At 45.6% G+C, this 21,782-nt stretch overlaps 1 protein-coding gene across 1 annotated transcript in view; it reads left to right on the forward strand.

Moving 5' to 3' along the window:
- The window catches only part of CCDC60 (coiled-coil domain containing 60), a 148,925-nt gene that overhangs the window by 120,822 nt on the left and 6,321 nt on the right, over positions 1-21,782 (forward strand). Inside the window, exons 6-11 of the mRNA XM_069497506.1 lie at positions 3,887-3,977; positions 8,613-8,847; positions 15,411-15,495; positions 18,173-18,244; positions 20,766-20,828; positions 21,491-21,613. Of these exons, the coding sequence (XP_069353607.1) occupies positions 3,887-3,977; positions 8,613-8,847; positions 15,411-15,495; positions 18,173-18,244; positions 20,766-20,828; positions 21,491-21,613 (669 nt within the window). The remainder of the gene's footprint in view (positions 1-3,886; positions 3,978-8,612; positions 8,848-15,410; positions 15,496-18,172; positions 18,245-20,765; positions 20,829-21,490; positions 21,614-21,782) is intronic.

Consider the following 21,782-nt stretch of genomic DNA (forward strand, 5'->3'; position numbering starts at 1 on the left):
TCAGGATATGTTGTGATAGCAATGTGTTATGACAAAATTGATGGGTGGTGTGATAGTCACAGGGTGGGGGGGGTTATTTTTAAATTGGATCATCAAGGAAAGGCATTTGAGTTAAATCTCTGATTTCCCCTGCTCTCCTCTTCACACTGATTTAATTGCATCATTCTCCACTCTGGTGCTCCAGCGGACACCTCCACAGAGTGGCAGAACATGGCAGGATGATCAGATTATCACTCAGGAGGCAGGACGGAGCCACCTGGTCTGGGACATCCCAAGAGCTTTGACCTCTGCCCCCTTCCCAGTGCAAAATTAACAGTTCTCCCCCTTGGTCATGGCCACATGAGCACATGTCCCTAAACCAGCCAGCAAGCTTTTCCACCCTGAGAAGCAGACGTTTTACCCCCAAACGCGAGTTCAGAATGAGAGAGTGAAGTGTTTGAGAAAATCGCTCTGATTGCCACTGTGGGTAAGACATCTTCAAGTGGCTGCCCAGAACAAACTGTGCTTGGTGGATACAGTTAAAAGAAATTCGACAGGACTCGATGCCCTCTTCCCTTGATTTCTGGCAAATAGGATCCCCCAGAAAGCTTCAGCAGGGGGAAATTATGGTCTGGGAATTACAGGTACTTCTCCCCCATGCATCTGCCCTAGTAGCTCATTGCCCTCATAGCTCATCAGCGCTTCTTCTAAGCCACTCAAAGATCTCCGTTGAAAAAGGCATGTTATTGCCATTAGCAGCTGGACTGTATTCAGTTCTCTGTACAAGGCACCCACCAAAGCCCCATTTCTTTTCAGCTCCCCAGCAATCCTTTGGCATAGCTAATATCATCCCCCCACTTTACAGATGGGAACACCAAGGCTCAGAGAGGCTAAATAACATACACAAAGTTACACATGTAGGAAGCAGTGAGGCAGAGGACAGCTAGCTGATCCACCCAATTATTAAATTCTCTCTTAACCACCAAGGTGACACTTTCCTGGTTCTGACGCTCAGAGAGACTTGCCTGAGGTCACACGGACAGTAAATCAGAGGCCAGCGATTAGGTGAGCTAGGTTAAGCTGCCGTAATGAACAACCCCCCAAAATCTCAGTGGCTTCAGTCTGAGAAGCAGAACAGAAGTTCATTTCTGGCTCACCCTGCATGTCCTACAGGTGGGCTCTTTGCTCATTTGCTCGGTCAGGGACCCAGGCTGATAGAAGCTCCTTCTCAACACAAGCTTCCACCATCAATGAGGCAAAAAAAAGGAATCTGATGACTTGAAGGCTGGCTCTTCAAGCATCTGCCCAAAGTGCCACACGACACTTTCACACATGTATTTTTGTACAAAGCAAGGCACAGTGTCAGGCCTGCCTTCAGGGAGGGGGGCAGAACTGGGACTATTTGGTGAACACACTCAAGATGACCCCACCAGACCATGGGAAGGAACACCAACTTGCTTGGCCCTACTCCACAAGGTGTGTAGTGGACGACTCAGCTCGGGTGGTTTTATTTTATTTTATTTTTTTTCTTCTCCCTATTGATCTTCCTCTTTGGTTTATTTGCTACTGAAAATGAAACATCAGAAAGACTGGTTCTGTCTAACCAGATCTTTTCTTTATCAATGGCTTTCCAAGAGCAAGGGCTCAGAGCTTTCTTAAGGTCTGCGGAAGTCTTGCAGCATTTTTAACTCATTTAGCCTTGTGCTTGAAGTCGCAATAGATTTTGGGTCATCTTGGAAGTCAGCATTAAGGGGAAAACTTCCATCTTTCCAACTGGGCCTGAATATTTAAGATTTTGAAAGCTTGGCTGGGACCAGATTTAATTTTAAAAGGGGAAAGGGGGTTGCTTTTGAACTTCAAGAAGAAGGCTGGAGACTCAGCAGGGGCTGCCTTAGCAAAGAGAAAAGCAAAAAGCCCTGTAGCCTTGAAAGAAACGTTCCAAAGCGGAAAAAAAAAAACCCGCTAAAGCTTCCAGTTGGTGAGCCTTAAATCAAACTTCAAAAGCGCCGCTAGTTTAAATATTGTTTATAGGGCTGAAGTATTGCTTCTTCTTCCTCTGGCTGGATTTTAAATATCCCCCTAATTTGATTACTCGGGGGACAGGCAGGCAGAACCAACTTAAATGAGCTTCACTGTTAATTATTCAGAGGCCTTTTTATTGTGTAATCAAACACAAAAGTCTTACAAAAGCTCGGAGGCACATTCTCATCCTGCCCTCCCCGGCCTGACTTCCACCTTGGGGTCTGTGTGTATTTCTCGTGTGACACCTGTTAGCTAGTAGATGTTCAGCAAGGTCCCGCTGGCGAGAAGACATTTCCCATCTGGATTGGGAAAAGCCCTTGTTTCTGCTACTCAGATGCCCCATGCCATGAAAAGTCAGAGGTAAGTTAGGTTTATCTTGATCACCTTCCGCCTTCCATACCTGAGCACCTCTGCCGCCACCAGCAATGCACTCGGCACCCACCAAGCCTAGACCCCCATCGCCCCCGATCAGAACAGGTCTGTCCATCTTCTGATTTCCTCAATCCCTGCTCTATGCTAGGGGAGAGCCAGCCAAATGCTTTAAAGGATCCTAGCCATCCAAAATCCTCTCTGCAGCGAAAAAGGGGATAAAGAAAGGGATGGATGGATGGGTGGGTTGAGAGACCAATCAATCAATCAACAGCTATGTAAAGGTAGTTGAGAGATCACACACTGAGACCCCCTGCTTGCTTACCAATAGAGACCCACTGCCCTATAGCCACAAGTCCAAAATCCCAAAGGCTCTAAAAACTCAGTTTTTTCATAACTCATTTGGCAGCAAAATCTGACAAGAACCAAACTGGCAGCAAAACTTGACTTGAAGCTATTTATAGTCTTTATTTATCCCACCCAGTGTAAATATCCGTGTGCTTCACTGCAGAAATATTAATGTGCTTGATTACAGGTTGCTGCTCCTGACCCCATCAGAGGGATTTTGTTAACATACAGTATATGCAGCATCCATAATGCCAAAATTATGAATTTGGCAACACATCTGGTCCCACGGGTTCCAGATAAGGGATAATGACCGCCGTGTGACCCCCAGAGCTTGCTGGGGCTTCAGCCTTCTGTCCAGAAAGTTCTCAATCCATGAGGGGAGGATGCAGGTTTTTTGGGGACCTGAAGCTTATTTAATTGGGGAAGGGGAGACTTTAAGAAAAAGGATACAAAGTTACAATATGAAAGTAAGCACAGGGCCCTAGGGCAGGGACCCATGTCAGTGACGGGCCCTGGAGATGTAGCTTCATCAGTTTCATTGTAAATCCACATCTGGGTGAGTGACTTCAGCCCCCTGAGTTTGTTTTCTCAGCTGTGACATGGGATGGCAATGACTATATCACCAGGTTATCATGATTGAGATGGTTCAGTGAGAAGGCAAGAAGTGTCTTGCACGTAGCATCCTAGAGAACTTTTGCTCAATAAACCTCAAATCAGTGATTTTCATTATGCAGCCCCATGAGCTCCCCTCAACCCAGCCCAGTAATATTCCCTGTGTCACTCAGAAGTGTCACTGATGGTGGGACCGTGAGGAAATGGTCCAAGCAGAGATTCAGAAATGAACACCAATCTCATATTCCCCCCCCCCCCCAGGAGTAACTGCAGACCTGCCCAGGAGTCCAAACCGCAAATAGATGCAAAAAGCATACAGATATGTCACCTCCCTCAACCCCGCCCAGTAACTGGTGGTCTCTGTAACCTCAGTTCCACTTAAAAGACCCAGCTACTGAGAACTGCGTCTCCTGCTCCTTCCCATGTGCAGGAGGAGGGAAAAAATTCTCAACAGAGACCAGCCACCATCCCCCTCTATTCATCACCTTTCTTGCAAGTATTTGTAATAAACTGAAGCTCTGGAAACGGAAAACTCATTAAACTGTTTCTTACTCAGGGACCCTGGTGGAAGCAAGAGCATAATAAAAAAAATCCATAAGGACAAGGCCATGGGACAGAGGTGGGAGCATTTCATCACGGCGCCAAAGGTAACCAACCACCGGCGGGTCGACTGTCCGGCTCCCGGGCCCTAACTCGCATTGAGGAGCATTTTCGCCCATCTTTCTTCGGATGGGAATTTTTTTTTTTTTCTAGTTGGTTCTCAGAGTGAAGTCAGAACCACATGCCGTTGGATGGTTTTTGTAAATTTTAATTAAAATGGTTATCTGGGGATTAGAGGAGAAATGACATTTGGCTGGACGCTACCTGATGGGGAAGGGAGGGGGTGCTAAGCAGCTGTTTAATAAGATGTCACCAGAAGGAAATGGACTCACCTCGCTCTATCTTTTAAATCAATAAATAGCAGTCATTTCTCTCTCTCCCTCTCTGTCTCTTTCTCTCTCTCTCTCTCTTTTTCTAACTCAGTCAGAAAATAAGAAATGAATGAATCAGTAGACAGGATTTTCTACAAACTAGGACGTATGTTTATTGTTAAGAAGATGGCAAGACATAGATTCTTTTTACTCAAAGCTATTCCTAACCTAGAACCTCTCCAGTTCATCTACTCAACAAACAAGCCCGTAGTAATCATAATGGCAAGAGATAATATTAAGATGGGAGAAAGTAGTTGAGCTAGCACACAACTAGTGTTTGCTGAACCTGTCCCCTTGCCCACAAAATGGAGTACCTGTCACATCTGCCTACCTCTCAACTTTAGTGAAGACCTTTAGGAAAAAATAGGCAAATTTACTTTGAAAATGTGAAAATGCTTAGCACTATTGTAGTTGTGTAATTTTTAGGGGCCACTTTTCAACATAATTACAGCGGGCCAGGTTCTGTGCTAAGGAAGCTCTTTAGGTATATTATGCCCTTTTGATAACCCCATGGGACACTGTTCTCATCCCCAGGTGGAAGAGGAGGAATTTGAGGCTCAGAGAGGTTAAGTGACTTGCATGAGGTTGCCCAGCTGGGTAATGACAGAGACAGGAGTTGATTCTGGGTCTATTTATTAAACACTGGGCTCTTCAAATGCCTGTTGTCCATGAAGTCATGGTTATAATTGCCCCACATGAAGAGTTTCACCATTTTCTTGCTCTTTCATCAGGGTTCTCCTAAGCTTGAGAATTAAGAGCCTTTGTTTTAATTACAGAAAGTTGCTATGGAGATATCGTGTGCATCTGTCTTCAGAAATGCACCGAAAAAGCAGCAGGAGCCACAAACCTTAAAAACACAACAAAAGAGTCCTCCAGCAATATTCCCCACTAAAACTGGAGGAGGGGAGAGTGAATCGCTATCCTTAGACTCCCACAAATTGAATTCCCCAGCAAGTGTGTGGGTCAAACCTGGGCTGCAGCATGGTCCACTGGAGGGCTGAGGGATGCTAAATTAGGACCCAGGAGACCTGGCTCAGCCACAGTGACTAAGTTCACCTGGACAAGTCCTTTCCCCTCTCCTGATCTCACTTTCTCTGCCCATAAAATGAGGAATTTGAAAGATAGAATCTCACCAACTCCAACAACCCCTGATAGTCTTCCATATGCGTAGAGCTTGTCAGTGCCAAGGCAGTGTTCATAAGGGCCAGATTAATTGTATTAATGAAAAAAAATCAGGATGGATGTACACACATTAGGGAGTGGTGAGGTCTGTGGCAAACTGGAGCACTTCTGCACACCTAAGGGAAAGAAATCAGCTCTAGCACATTTTGCCATGTAAGAATGGGAACCCAGCGCCTACCACCTTCAAGAGAAACCAAAAACCTTAGTTTTTATTTAAAAATCTCCCAATTTGTAAAATCCTGGGTAGCTAAACATGTCTCCCTGTAGGCACCAGTTTGCAACCCCTGCTCCATAGAAAGTGTAAGGAACCATTCAAGGAAATCTTTTCTTCTGTTGCCCAAAGTCAGCCTTTACTGATATGGAAACCAGCAGCTGGTTAACACCACTCCTGAGTGAAATATAAAAAACAGGGAAGCAGCATTTAGGGATTTAAGTCAATTCAGAGAGAGTCAGTTCAATAAAGGGCAAGCAAGATGCTGAAACTGCCTGTCACCTCTTCCCCCCACATTTTATTTTTCTGCCACTCTCAATTAATCAGCAGTGTCGGCCCTTCACTTTGTATTTCCTGGCTAGGGTGGTTAATTAAATTTTAATGAATGGCAACTTTAGGAGCATAAGCTGAAATCCTAGCTCAAGGAAGATGCACACAGAACTCTCGATACGGAAAGCTCTCCTGAGATCATCCCAGCCCGTTCCTTTTGTTTTATAAATGAGGAAACTGAGGCAGGGCAGTATGAGTTGCCCCCGAGGTCTCCCCGGCTCTGACTCCAGTGCTCACTGCAAGACTCCAGGCTGCCCTCATGACACAACCTATCCAGCCTTCAGAAATTACATTGATCTAAAGCATGTGGTTCCTGGAATCAGGAATTCATATTGCACCAGATGAAACAGAAAGAAGCAACTTCTACACGTATCATCCCTGAGCCCTGACGTCGTCTGTCCCCAGGGCGGCAGGGAGTAGAGGGGCTTTCTGTCAGGCTGGCAAGCTGTTGACCAGTGGCAATATCAGGACAAAGGAAGCATTGTACCAAGCTCCTAATTTATCAAAGGTTGCCAACTTTTGGTATTTGCTTTTTCTTTATCACAGTCATTTTGCAAACTGCATGCCTCCGTGGAGATCTGGTTGAACTCATTTCAAACTCCAATTCCCCAGTCTGTCACATTCTCAAGCGTTCTGTCATTTTTACAGAATTTCACTGAAGATTTAGGGAAGACGGGGGCGGGCACAGGGAGAGAGCTCATCTTCAGCCCCACAACCTTCCCCCTGCCCTCCCTCCACCTTCTTCCTCCCCTGTGCGACCAAGAAATCCCTCCCCTCTTCCAGTGCAGGAAAGTGCCACCCATATTCAGCACCCCACAGGGAAGCCAATCAAAATATGACCTCTGGTCACATAAAGTGGACTTCCTAAAAAGAATCCTGCCAAATATAATTCTCTCCACACTGTTCAATATGTATTAAATATTGGTGTGTCCTTCGGTGCTGCCTCTTCTCCCTACCCCTTTCCTAGGATATCAAACACCATGAGTTCCATCTAAGGAGGACGTCAGTCTGCCCCTCAAGAGCTTTCTTTTAAATGTTCTCAAATAAAATTGTTTCTATTAATTGAATATAAACTGTAGCCCAACCTGTAATGAGCTCTTTCTCTGGAGCGGCTGAGGCCCTGTTCTTCCCCATTGCAAACCGGGCATTTTAAATGCTGTAAAGAATCGTGAGCATGAGATCAAGGGTATTTTCAATGCCATTGAAAAAGGCTTCTAAAGTATTTGTAAGTAAGGCATAGTAATTAGCTTTGGTGTTAGCCTGACCTGGGTTTGAATCCTGGCTCTGCTACTTGCTAGCTGGGTAATCTTGGGCAAGTTAGGAGGCCTCTCTGAAGTTTGGATCATGAGTTAAATGAGGACATAACTCCAAATAGTGCATTATGAAGTGACACCAGTTTTGCAGGACGGTAGACACACACACACACACACACACACACACAAATACACTCCTGTACCCAACTCTTTCTAACTCCTTTCCTTCCAAAAATCCACACTCCCTTCACAAGACTTTCTCTCCCTACCTTTTTTTTTTTTTTTTTTTTTTTTTTTTTTTTTTTTTGTTGAGACAGAGTCTCACTTTGTTGCCCAGGCTAGAGTGAGTGCCGTGGCGTCAGCTTAGCTCACAGCAACCTCAAACTCCTGGGCTTAAGCGATCCTACTGCCTCAGCCTCCCGAGTAGCTGGGACTACAGGCATGCGCCACTATGCCCGGCTAATTTTTTCTATATAGATTTTTAGGTGTCCATATAATGTCTTTCTATTTTTAGTAGAGACGGGGTCTCGCTCAGGCTGGTCTCGAACTCCTGACCTTGAGCAATCCACCCGCCTCGGCCTCCCAGAGTGCTAGGATTACAGGCGTGAGCCACCGCGCCCGGCCTTCTCTCCCTACCTTTTAATCTCATCTGGGACACGTCACCTCTTGGCCCGCCACAACCATGGCTCCTCCCGCTGTAAGAATGCCACCCCACTAGACAAATCTGGTTCCCCCCACTCCACCTGCTAAGTTCAGGCGTAGAATTTTCCCCACCTTGAGTTCTTTAGAAAACCCCAATGGATACAAATCTTCATTCCTTGAGGCCCAGGCATCAACTGGGGAAATAAGAAGTTGATACATACGATTTGGGGTCAAAACCAAGACGTAGATAAAGAAATTAGACCCATCCTCTTCTACAGTTTAGAAATCAGCTCTAATAGTGATTACAAAAGAAAAGTCAAAAACTATTCTGGGTTTTGGCAACATCATTGGAATGCATATTTGGCCTCGTAATGGTGACTATTTTGTCAGCCATGCACTCATGCAATAGAATAAGGTCTGTCACACTTGCTTCAAATAATACACATTGTGTGACAAAAGGTCACTCCAAATCGAGGATATGTCTTGTGGTGTCTGGAAAGAATAAAAAGGAATTCACAGTCAGAGCCAGGTTTTTGCTTTGTTCTGCCCATCTGTCCTCCCTTCCTTCCCTCCTTCCTTTCTTCCTTCCTTTCCTTCTCTTTCTCCCTCCCTTCCTCCTTCCTTCTTCCCTTCCTTTCTTCCATTCTTCTTTCCTCATTTCTGAAACCCCTCTTTCTTCTCTCTTTCCTTTAGAGCAAGAAATTAAAAATTCCTACAATGCGAGTCGCCAGCCGCAAGCCAAGCCGGCGCGGCTCCATGCTCAGTCTGAGTCGGACCAGTGGGGGATCATCCCCCCAGAGTAGCATGATCTCTGTGAACCCTGGCTCAGATGAGCCCCAGAGTGTGATCACCCAGGTGACTGGCAGCAAGGACATCGAGGACAATGAATCGTCTTCAACCAAGCCTGAAGAAGAACCTATCCATGTCTGTAAGTCCTACCTGCAATCTGACCAGTTAGCCCTGACTCTTTGCCTTCAAGCCGAACATCAGGAACCCTTCTGGCTCCATCTCCACCCCTACTCCATTAAAGGAGACATAGGTGCCCCTGGGTCTGTTCAATTTCCTTGCAATCCTTTGTTTTCCCCAGTGGAGATCAGAAATACACTCTACAGCTTGGGTTACTCTGACCCATTTCTCCCAGGGAGAAATGGCCACCAATTGCCCTTTTTTAATATTAAATAATGTTCTTATTTAGCCCAATTTATAAAGAACATTACCATTTCAATACATAAGCAATATAAAAAATTATTAATGAGATATTTTATTTTTTCACACTGTCTTTGAAATTCAGCGTCTATTTTTTTAACAACTATATTGAGGTATAAGTCACATACCATAAAATTCACTCATTTAAAAGGTACAATTCAATGATTTTTAGTAAATTTGCAGAGTTGTGTAACCATCACCACAATCTAATTTTAGAACATTTCCATCAACCCAAAACAAAACGTAGTGCCCTTCCCACCCAGAGCCCCCAGGCAACCACAAACCTACTTCCTGTCTCTATGGATTTGTCTTTTCTGAACATTCTATAGATGGAAGTTGTATCACTCTGTGATCACCACTCTGGAATGAGCCTTTTCAATGGTTCACAATTCTGGGGACACAGATCTTTTAGAAAATCTGTTGAAAACTATTTTGAAAACCCGCCCAAGGAAAAAAATCCAAATACACATATTTACACAAGTTTGCATACTATCTGGGAGTGGGGAGGCCGTGGACCTGAACCAGACAGAATGGTGACTGGATTCCATAAGTCATGTGAAAAATTTATTCTCAGAATTTTCTGGCTTGAGCTTGTATAGTAGAAGGAGATAGGAAAAGAAAGAGAAGGATTCCTAAGGATTCATACAGAAGATGGAGAAGGCAGAAAGAAGAAGGAGAAAGGCAGGGACAGGAAGGACATGAAATGCCCTTTTTACCCATAACCCTACATTTTAGTAGGCTCTTACTCAACCTTAAAGACTCAGCTCAAATGTTCCCTCCTCTGTGAAGCCTTCCCTGACTCCCCCAGTTCCCTCCTCTCAAGTATCTTAGTACTTTGTATTTGCTTTTATTGAGTTCTTAATTTTAATTTACAACAGCATCTCACTGTATCCAATGGGAACTTCTTTTGGCTGAGTATAGAGACCTAAAAAATAGTGACTTTAAAAAGATAAAAGTTTATTTTTTGTGCAGATTAAAGAAGACAAGTTCAAAGTTGATGAGGTGGCTCCAAAAGATCATCAGGGATTCTGCTTCCTTCTCTTTCTTCTCTGCCACCTTCGGCATTACTTCATGATCCAAAATGGCTGCTGGAATTCCAGCCATCACACCGACATTCTGGGCTGGAAGAAAAAGGAAGTAGACGAAGTACAGAAATGCCCGTTTCCAGCTTAAGTGTAAGCAGCCTTCTCAGAAGTGCCGTACTACTCTTCTACTAAAATCTCATTGCCCAGAACTTAGTCACAGGGTCACATCCAGCTACAAAGGATGTTGGGAACATGAGCTAGTAAATTTTTCCCCTCATACACACAGGAAGAATCATAGTTCTATTACTAAGGAAAAAGGCAAAAAGGAACATGAGCTCTCTGCAAAGGTGGAACAATAATGTCTTATGCACCTTCAGCCTGGCACACAGTAGGTACACAAAATGGCTGACAAATCCATTTCCACTGGAGACATACCCCTGGGAGGGAAAGTTCTCCCTTCAGCCTCACCACTCTTTTCCTCCGTTTATACCTTAACCTCCATTCCAGTTGTCACAGCCTTGACAAAAGTAGATTAATTCCCCAGGCCTCTCATTGCCTTCTAAAACCTCCTCGAATTGATTCTGAATTCATGAATCCTATTCTGACAGACATGCCATTTGACCAGGGTCTAATTTCCAGGGCTGGCTGCATAATGAAGTCTTTGTGGATACAAACACTGGTGACAGCAGGTTGTGGCCTCTCCATGGAATGATCCCCTCCCCAAATCAATGGTAGGGGTTTCTCAAGAAACCAAAGCCCAGTCTATTTCTTCTGCTGGCCTTGAAGTTCTGAGCCTTGAAACTATTAAGAGAGACTCACTTAAATAGCAACTCAAAATAGGGGTCATCGAATGTTCCCCCTCAAACTAGCCCCAAACAACAAAAAGACCTACACTATTTTTCCCCCAAAAGAAGAAGAAATGGGCTTAGTTATTCAAGGATGAAATTCTTAGACAGGCTGGGGATGGAAGATGAAGGAAGGAAGACAGAATTTTCTTCTCTGGGGATGTGGTTTGGCATTTGAGAACACAGGACGCCACTGTCTCTGAGCCAGGGGTAATGACATCCCCACAGCCTGGGAACTGAGAAATGGGCAGGTTGCTCTGCATGTGGACATACATCACAGGACTGTCTTCCTCAGACAGTAGCATCTGTACCCTTTCCAAACACATCTTTTTGTTCGGGTAACCTTGAGAAGTCCCAAGGCTTTGTTCTATTTCACACATATCCAACCTCAGTTACATGATGGATGGACCTTCATATTGGTGGGTACATTCCTTCCCAGAGGCATTTGGTAAGCAGGAAAAAAATGTGGTGCATTAAGTGAGGATGGTGCTTTATATATGATTCTTTAAGAGAGCTGCCTAGTGTACCAGGTCACTGGGGTCATTTGCTGGCATCCACACACCCCAGGCTGGGTTGCTTTTGGGTGGGAGCAGGGGTAGGGGAGCAGTCAGAGGTTGCTGCTTGGTTCCAGGAGAAGGGAAGAAAGTGGAAGAACCAATCACAGCTCCCTCAGTAATAGGCTTCTGAACACACCCCAAGGATTCTGGGATGTGTGGCTTGTACAGGCAGGTGGACATAAGACAAAAATTAAGGTCAGGGTCTGGTCAAATGGAATCATGTCTGCAAATTACTAGGAAGATAAACTACTTGAGAATAAGGAAGTGGAGTGGAAAGTGGCTTAATGTTGACATTTATCACAGCCCAGATGGCTCCAAAGTCATTAAGGAAAGGCACTCTTTCCCTACCACCCAGTGACTGCATTCATAAACAAAGCTGGACACAAATGGTCTTGGGAAGCACTGGGATTCTGGCCTCCCTTCCAGATACGGCTTTTGAGATGAGCTCGAGCTGACTACAGGCACCTACTAAAGGGTGCAGTGTCTGCACTGGCATCATCACCCTTCATTGGTACCCAAATCTAGCTCATAGTCTCCCAAATCCCTCCTTCATTTTTCTCCTTAGTTGTTCACTTATTCATTCAGCAACTATTGACTGAGACCCCATGTGCTAAGCATGGTGCTGGGTGCTATTAATAGAAAGACAAAATGTGACTCCTGACCTCGAGGAACTCAAGATCTAGAGGGGAAGACCCACAAGGGAACAGGCAGTTGCCATCCCGTGAAATTAGTGCTGTGATGGAAGTCAGGAGGAGACTGTGCTGCAGGAGTCCCCAGGTGGACACCTTGCCAGGTGTGGTAGATGACGAATGGAAGAGAACATGCTTCCAGAATCCCAGGGGAGGGAAGAAGATGTGATAATCTGTCAAAAGTATATGAAACCAACACCAGCCACTCTACCATCTGTTCTGAGACAGTGCAAACACCACCAATATTTTCCATCGACATAGAAAGTAAAAATCAAAAATTATTTTTACTCAATGGAGACAGCCATATAGCATGGTTGTTCATTTGGGGATGCAAACAGATTGTCCTGCTAAGGGTACATTTTTAAAACTCTCCCTTCAGTCGCTCAAGTTCCAGAAATTGTCCACTATAACTTTCTTCTTGGGTCCTGGAATTATGTGAAAGCCATCTCAAAATTCTGCCTTTATTATTTCTTGGGATGTCTCTGACTCCAATGGATCTTTGCATATTTCCTCCTCGTCTCACTCCAAGCCCCTTCTTCTCTCTTCTTGTTCATAAATCTGAGAAGAAATTCCAGAGGAGTCACAGTCACCAACTCACAACTTCACACTGTGATGTTTCAGCACCGTGGACAGCTACACACTCCAGGGAAAGGACATCCCAAAAGCCCAGGGTTTTGCATCAGATTCTATAGGAGTGAGGTGGGCAAGGCTTTGCAAATCTGTAACCACATAAAACAGGAACATTCACGTCCACTCTTCCACTTTTCTTAAAGCACATAGCTTACACCATCTGTGTTTCATTTTCCAACGTTTGAGAGTGCCAGTGTATTAGGTTCCTAGAGCTGCCGTAACAGTGTACCACAGACAGAGGGGCTTAAACAACAGAAATGTATTGTCTCACAGTTCTGGATGCTAGACATCCAAAATCAGTGTGCCAGCAGGGCTGTGCTTCTGCTGAAATCCATAAGGGAGAATCCTTCCTTCCCTTTTCTGGCGCTTGCTAGCAATCCTTGACATTTCTTGGCTTGGGGACACATCGCTCCAATCTCTGTCTCTATCATCACATGGCTGTCTTCTCCTGTGTGTCTCTCTCCTGATATAAGGTCACCAATCATATTGGATCAAGGGCCCACCCTACTCCAGTGTGAACTCAGTCACGTGCCCCAACAATGAACCACATATACCACAGTGGTCTCTACGACGAAGCTGAAAAATTCCTATCACCTAATGATGTCATAGCCATTATAACACTGTGCAATTCATTACTCACATGTTTGTGGCCAAGTTGGTGTAAACGAACCTACTGCACTGTCAGTCGTATAAAAGTATAGCACATACCATTACATACAGTACATAATACTGTACTTGATAATGATGATAAATGACTATATTACTGGTTTATGTGTTTGCTATACTATATGTTTTATCATTATTTTAGAGTGTGCTCCTTCTACTTATGTAAAAAATATAATTAACTGTAAAACAGCATCAGGAAGGTTCTTCAGGACATATTCCAGAGGAAGGCATTGTTATCATAGAAGGTGACAGCTGTATCCATGCTGTTACCCCTGAAGACTTCCCAGCGGGGCAAGTTGTGAAGATAAAAGACAGTGATATCGATGATCCTGAATCTGTCTAGGCCTGGACTAATGTGTGTGTCTGTGACTTAGTTTTTAACAAAAATGCTTAAAAAGTAAAAAAAAAAAAATTCAATAGAAAAATCTTACAGAATAAGGATATAAAGAAAGCAAATATGTTTGTACAGTTGTACAGTGTATTTGTGTTTTAAGCTAAGTATCATTACAAAAGAATTAAAAAGTTAAAATTCAAAAGTTTATAGAGAAAAAAGTTACAGTAAGCAAAGTTTAATTGCATTAAAGAGAGAAATTTTTTTATCAATGTAGTGTAGCCTAACTGTACAGTGTTAACGAAGTCTGCAGCAGTGTATAGTAATGTGCTAGGCCTTCACACTCACTCGCCGCTCAGTCACTGGCACACCCAAAGCAATTTCCAGTCCCGCAAGCTCCATGCATGGTAAGTGCCCTATACAGGTGGACCATTTTTATCTCTTTTATCATATTTTCACTGTACCTTTTCTATGTTTTGATATGTTTGGGTACACAAATACTCACCATTATGTTTCTAGTGCTACAGTATTCAGTACAGTAACATGCTGGCTTGTAGCCTGGGAATAATAGGCTGTACCATACAGCCTAGATGTGTAGGAGGCTATACCATCTAGGCTTGTGTAACTACCTCTGTGATGTTCACACAACAACAAAATCGTCTAGTGATCCATTTCACAAAACTTATCCCTATTGTTAAGCGATGCATGACTGTAATTACATTTGTAGCAACCCTATTTCCAAATAAGGTCACATACTGAGGTGCTGAGGATTGCAACTTCAACATATCTTTTGGAGGGGACACAGTTCAATCCATGACTCAGGTATGAAGAAATATGTCTATGCTATATAAAAATCAACAATATTAAGGATGAAAATAAAAGTTAGTCATGCAATGAGGGGTGCTGGGAGGCAGGGGGCGCTGGAGAGCACATGTCTGTCTAAAGGTGCATCCACACGCCCCAGGAAAAAGGGCAACGCAGTCCCATCTCAAACTCCTTTCTAGGGAAGGAAGTCTGGATTTTTATGTGAAACCTTCCGGTTTTAAAAGGTTGGCATCCACATCAAATCAAATCAAACACATTTGTAAGCTGATTCAGCCTGTGGACTGCCAGTGTGGAAATTCCGGCCTCTGGAGATCAGAGAGGGTTTCCTGAACAAAAGGATTACTTCTAGGAAGTGCAAACAGTCCTCTCTGGCTGCAGTGGAGTTTAGGGTGGGGGAAGGGAAGGGAGATGAAATAGGAGGTAAAAAGGGCAGCCAGATCCTGGAAGGCCTCCTAGGCCATGTGGAGGAATTCAGATGTCATCAAAAGAAAAATGGAGAGTCACTGATGGGGTTTTAAGCAGGGAAGTAGCATGGTCAGATTTACAGCCTGCTCTGCACACTATGAGCCGCCTCTGCTGGACCTGGAGGGAATCCCTCTCTGGATCCCCCACACTCAGAGGCAGAGGTAATCCCAGTTTGCAGGCTGGGCCCTGCCCTGCACAACCCCGTCTCAAGGGTGCCCTCCGGTCACGGGTGACCTCTTCTGTTCCCATCAGATCTGCTGAAGCTCCTGGAGCTCGTTTGGGAAGATGCCCGGAGGACAATCATGCTAGAGACTGGGATGCAAAGACAAGCGCCCAGGTACGTTTTCTTTACTCCTGCAGCAAATAAAGGATATCAGAATAATAGCAATAATATTAACAATAGCAGTAGCCAATTATTGAGCATTTCCTTTGTGACAAGCACTGAGCCATGTACTTTGTTCATGTGTGTCACCTGCCTGAGTTCTTACAATAACCCCCCAAGGTAGATCCTGATATCTTTATTTTACAAATAATGAAACGAGGCTCAGAGAGGCTATGTGACTTGTTCAAGGTCACTCAGCTAGTGAACAGGTAAGGTCACGACTCGAATCCAGATCTTTCCAATTCCAAAAACCATTCTCTCCACCACTCTGCCACGCTGTCTCTCAGGAATCCTACAGTAAGTCATGCATTCTTTTAGTGAATAGTTATGAATGTGTATGGGGAGAAGTGAGAAGTGTCATGAAAAGAAACTGAGAACTACGAGAACAAATAATAAAGGGTATTCGACTTAGTCTGGGATGGGGCTGAGGATCAGAGAAGTTTCCTCCAAGGAAGAAACTGTAAGCTGAGATTTGGATAAGGCATGCAAATGAGGCAGCCTAACAAAGTTTAGGGGGAGGAGGGTGGGAAGGTAGGAGGCAGGAGGGGAGAGTGTACTCGGTCAAAGGGATCACGGCACCTCGGCACCTCCCAGGAACCGAAATGCAGCCAAAGTGGGAAGAAGCTCAAGGATTGTAGCTTTTATCCTAAGAGCAACAGGAATCCTTTGAAGTTTCAAGCCAACAATCAATGAGCTTGGCTACTAAGAAGGTAGTGTCAGACTTGAACTTCAGCTGTCCTCCTCCTAGTGGAAAGCCTCATCCACCAGACTTCTGACCTCTGAAAGCCCCACAGAACAAACAGTCTAGAGCCGGAGTTCCCTTCCCAAGTGTAGGCCCCTGTGAGTAAGCAAATTACTTGCTGGAAATAAATGAGGCACTAGAAGAAGTTCATCATTGCCTTTAGCCGACCGGGACGCCGACTGTAACTTATTAGTTATTGTTATTGCCATAATTACAGTTCACTGCGCACTTCCACGAGCATCGCACCTCGCCTCTGCTTGTGGGTGATGAATGTGTCTGCCGCCGCCTCAACTCTCATAGGGGCGGCTCCGGAAGGCGGTACACGGAGGCACACTCGGGGACAATGTTGGGCCCTAAGCCCCCCACTGCTGTGCCTGATTTGTAAGCGTGAGAGACAATGATGACACATCAGCTTCATGAGGCTCCTTCCTCTGTAAGAACTCACGGCTTGAGCACTGGCTTTGGAGTCAGACTGGCACAGGTCCAAAACCTGGTGCCCTTGGGCAAGTCACTTAGCCTTTCTCTAAACCTATTTTCTTGTCTGTAAGACGAGATTGTGTAGCATCAAAGCATTGGCTTTGGAACCAAGCAGGCTAGGATCAATCTCCATTCCCCTGATTAATTGCTGTGTGATGTTGGGCAAGTTGCTTCACCTCTCTGAGTCTGATTCCAATTCTGGAAAATAAGGCTCATTATCAACCTGTCCCAAAGGGTTGCAGTGAGAATTAAATGACGCTATCCTCATAAAGTATGACTAATGTTATAGAAATAACATCTACTTCAATGAGTCACCTTCAGCATTTAGCTAGATAATGCATTCATTTAACATATTAGCATGTGCCTGGCATACAGTAAGTAGTCAGCAAATGGCATGGGCGTGGCGGGGGGGAGAGGGTCGTTCCTTTTATTTCACACCTAGCGCCCCATGGAATCTTCGCAGCACCTTGCTGAGACAGGTACGTTCACCATGACCATCACCCCCCCTCATAGACAGCGAAGAGCAGCAAGGAGTGACTTCCACAAGGTCTTCAAAGACAGAACTGCACTAGAACCTGGTTCTCACGAGACCCATCCCATCGCCTCAGCATTCACTTTCAACCATGGTTGAAATAACCATGGTTACGGAGGAAGAACCTGTTGAAATTTCCCTTTCTCATTAAGTCCTCTGGGAGAAAAATCTGCCTAATCTCTCGCTAAGGCAGCAGATATTGAAGCTTCGATGAGGAGCTGCAGAGAGACAGTTAGGAAAAGCTGCAGATCCTCTTTCGCTCCCTCCCTTTAAAATCTGGATTCCTTCCTCATTTTAGATCCCAAATCTGATTCCAGTAAGGCTGACATCGAATTCTGGGGTTTTAGGAGCGCCTCCAAGCCAGCCCATCCAGCCCCCGGCCCCAAGGCCAGACTGACTGCCACCCAGTCATCTGAAAAGATGGACTTTTCTTAAAATCCCCTAGCAGGGTCCCTAAGGATTAGACGCAGCTTAGGGTACTTGTAAAAATACAAATTTCTAGATCTCATCCCAGACCCACTAAATCAGTATCTCCAGAGGCAACCGTATTTTGTAACAAGCACTTCAAGTGGGCATTTATTACACAGTATACTAGGAAATTCTAGGGGTGTGTGTGTATGTGTGTGTATATGTGTTTGTGTGTGTGTGTGTGTGTGTGTGTGTGCTTTTAAATGCAGGTCCAATGAATTAAAAATCTCTGGAAACATGGCCCAGGAATCTGTATTCTTAGCAAACTCTCCAGGTGATTTATATGCCTGGTAGAGTCGGAAGATCCCTACTCTAGAAAGAGAATCTTTCATCCCCCCCGCCCCGCAGAAATTTACTGCTATGATCGCATCGTGTATTCAGTGCCTTGTTTAAAAGCTCATCTTGTTTTGCAGCATCTTGTCAGTGCTCAAACAAAACAAGAGCGAGACTGCCTATAAGGACATGCAGACCACCCACAAATCAAGGTAGGAAGCCTGAAGCCTGCAGCAGGTGGCTGGGGAGACAGCCCACAGTTACGGGAGCCACTGCAGAGATGCTGCTCGCCAGACCACGGAATGTGGGGCAGGAAGGGGGGGGGGGACGTTTTCCTTCTTATGACCTCACTGAAAACAGATCCCTTCACTCCAGGGCCAGGAGTGAGAATCCAGACATTCTGCCCAACGGTTACATGCCATAAAGTTAAAGTCTTCTAGTGGTGGAGAGGTGAGGTAGGGAGCATGTGGTGTAGGACTATTCCTCCCCCTCTGCTTGGGTAATGTATAATGGGCGAGGTGGAGGTCTTCCTCCAATTCACTTATTCATTCAGAGAATATTCTTAAATTCCCCCTCTCTGTGCTATGTTTGGGGGACTCAGCAGCAAACAGAACAAACACAATCTGCCCTCATGGATTTCAGCGTCCGGGCCGGGGTTATAACCTTTCATGTGCCACGAACCCTTTTGGCAATCTGAGAAAGCCTTTGGACTCCTTTTAGAAAAGTGTTTTTAAATGCATACCATAAATTACAAAAGATTATGAAGAAACTTGTAGTAACACAGATTGCTATATTACAATCAAATTTGGAACATAGTAATCTATGAGCTTCTTTGGCAATGCATTATAACAGCGAGATTTAACAGCAGGTCTAATAACTACTGTAATTTTGGATTAGTGTTGAATATAAATGATTTTCCAAAATATCTTCCACAATAGTAATGTGATATGCAAATACCTGTGATTTTCATTTTGGTTAAAGGCTGATTAAAACAAAGATGCAAACGTTTTTCCCATCTGCATTCATGGACTCCTTGAATTCTACCCGTGCTCAAGAATCGCTAGTCTAATGGGACAGTCAAGCATTTCTCAAATAATCCCACAGTTAGCCATAAAACCAGGACTGTCGAGTGTTCTGTAGGAGAAGTAGGGAGGGTTGGGTGAGCTTTTAGCACCAGGGTTCTCACTAACAGTGAGTTTGACATTTAAGCTGAGACCTGAAGAACAAAAAAGAATTGACTAGTTTATGAGGTGGAAAAGGTGGGAATTCCCAGCAGAGGGGATATCATGTGTGAAGGGCCCAAGACAGGAGGAGGCTTAGACCAGTGGGGCTGAAACTCAAGGAGAACCAAGGGAGGGAAGCCTGAGATGGACAGAAGGGTCTTTTGTTGTTTATTTCTGTTTATCACCAGCTAACAACACCACTCCCCTTACCTCCCACCTCCTCCCTGAGTTACTCCCAAGTTCAAAACTCTTGAAAAGGAGAGAGCCATCTACAGGGGAAATGTCAGGGCCACCATGCTCCCCCAGAGGGGCTGGGACAGCTGGATGGGATCCAGAAACAAGGCCATATTATTAATGGGGCCCTGCATCCCAGCCAGACGGAATAAGGGTTTCCCCCACCACCTACCAGGCTTGAGACCTCAAGGTCTAGTCCTGAGCTTCGGGGGAAAGGAGCAAAGGCAAGGACCTTTCCTATGGAGAGGGCCTGGGAAATGGCCAGCCTTGCCGACACAAAGAAGCCCCAAATGACACAGGGCCAGAAGGGAAGGGTTAGCCACACATCATAGGAATAAGGAAAACAGTCTTACCCCCTGGAGCCACACAGGTGAAGTGGTCAAGTCAGTTTTCCAAGCACTTGGAAGAGACACGGGGAGGCCGGGCGGGAGAGAAGGTGCTGTCTGGGGGTGCTGAAGGCTCAGGTCAGGAAACGAGGGGAAAGGCACAAGGAGGGGTGGCAGGAGCAAGGGCCCTTCATGCCCTCCGGGAACCCTGCCCAGGCAGAGTCACAGGAGGAAACAGCTACACAAGGGGTTGGATCATCCACACCTAGAAAGTCTCAAATGGCGTGATGAGTTGACGGGTCACAGATGAGGCAACTGACAACCCAGAGAGGGAGTTGCTGGCCCACAGACAGGGAGAGGGTGCCGCTGGGTTGGACTCTGAACCCAGCTCTGTCTGCTTCCAGAATACAGTGGGGTGTTCAGCTCCAGGGCCCAGCTTAGAGAAGGAAATCCTTGGATGAAGAGGCAGTCTGGGGTGGAGGACACCAAATAAACATGGCTAGGAGGGCTCAGCCACTCCTGCACTAAATCTGCACTGGTTTTGAGTGTGGATAAGAGGGTGGAAGGGTCCACAATGAACTCATATCCTCCATACAGGGAGACCAGTTTTATACAAATGAACCTGAGACCCAGAAAACCCATAATCCTAGCAATACATAGAGGCAGGTCAACATGGAATTGGAGAGTCCGGGCATGCAGAACTCGCTGTAGACCATAAAACAGGGTTGGATGTGAGTAGGCAGTAAAGAAACTAGGAGGACTCTCCAGGTAAGGGGTATGGCAGGAAAAAAACCAAGAGGTGGGAAAACACGGACTGAATTCGATTTCTTGACTAGAACCACCTCCCCTGCCCGGATCCTGGAGGCTGGCAGGTGTCCTGGGGGCTCTGGGGCACCTTTTTCTTGCAAAGCAGACTCTGAGCAACTTGAAACCATCCCTGTGTGTTTCAGTGACAGATCCAGCAGTACAAGTGGAGACAGCCACACCCAGACAGTCCAGAAGAAGTCAAAAAAGTGAGCCAGGAGGGTGGGCAGTGGAAGGAGCAGGCAAGAGGAACTATGGTGACCACACCCTCTATCCCCCCAGGGGCGTGGAAATGACCCAGTGTGTGCCAGACTCCCCAAGGCCATAGACAAGTGCGGAAGGACAAGGGTCCCCCAGGCAATGGGCTTTTTAGCCAAGATGCTGGGCAACAATGCAGACAGTGGCAAGAAATTCCTCTGCTGTGCCAGGCACTGTGAGGATCGTTCTGTATTCGTCACCTTGCTCATTCCTCAAAACCAATCCCATTTTACAGAGGAGCAGGTGGACTTGCCCGACTGAAATGTCTTTCCTGAGGCCACACAGCTAAAATGTGGTGGAGCAGGATTTTAAGCCTGAATCCCCCAGCTCAAGTTCCAATTCCCTGTGCTTAATGTTTGCTGGGCCCAGGTGACCAGCTGTCTTGCTGTGGGCTCGTTTAATAAGGCCTGAGCCTCCATCCTGATGCTGTTGGAGAGATCTGTCCTTCCTACATCCAAGGGCATGCTGAGGGAGGACCCAGATGAGGACAGGAATCCCCACTACAGAGCAGCCTGGGGCCCCAGAGGCCAGAGAAGGACCCATGAGGTTACTTGGGGTGTCCCCTGGGCTCCACCCCTGTGCCCCTGCAAGCCCTTCTTCTCTGTGTCTACAGCCGCAATAATCGTGACATCATCCTCTGCAAGACTGGGGTGTGTAACACCATGAGGGCCAAGTTTTACAGCGTAGCCCAGGAGGCCAGCTTCTGCCTGCAGGACAAGATGGAAATCCTCAAGAAGTAAGGGCACCCACAAATCCATTCACTCAAAGGACATCTATCTGGCACCTACTGTGTGCCCACCAGGTGCCAGGTGCTAGGGCTATAGCAAGGACAAGAAGGACTTGTTCCCTGTCCTCTTGGGGATTACAGTTTTCTGGAAACAAAATAAGTGCACCTGTAAATATAT

This window comes from Eulemur rufifrons, chromosome 21 (genome assembly GCF_041146395.1).
Source record: "Eulemur rufifrons isolate Redbay chromosome 21, OSU_ERuf_1, whole genome shotgun sequence".
Lineage (NCBI taxonomy): Eukaryota > Metazoa > Chordata > Mammalia > Primates > Lemuridae > Eulemur > Eulemur rufifrons.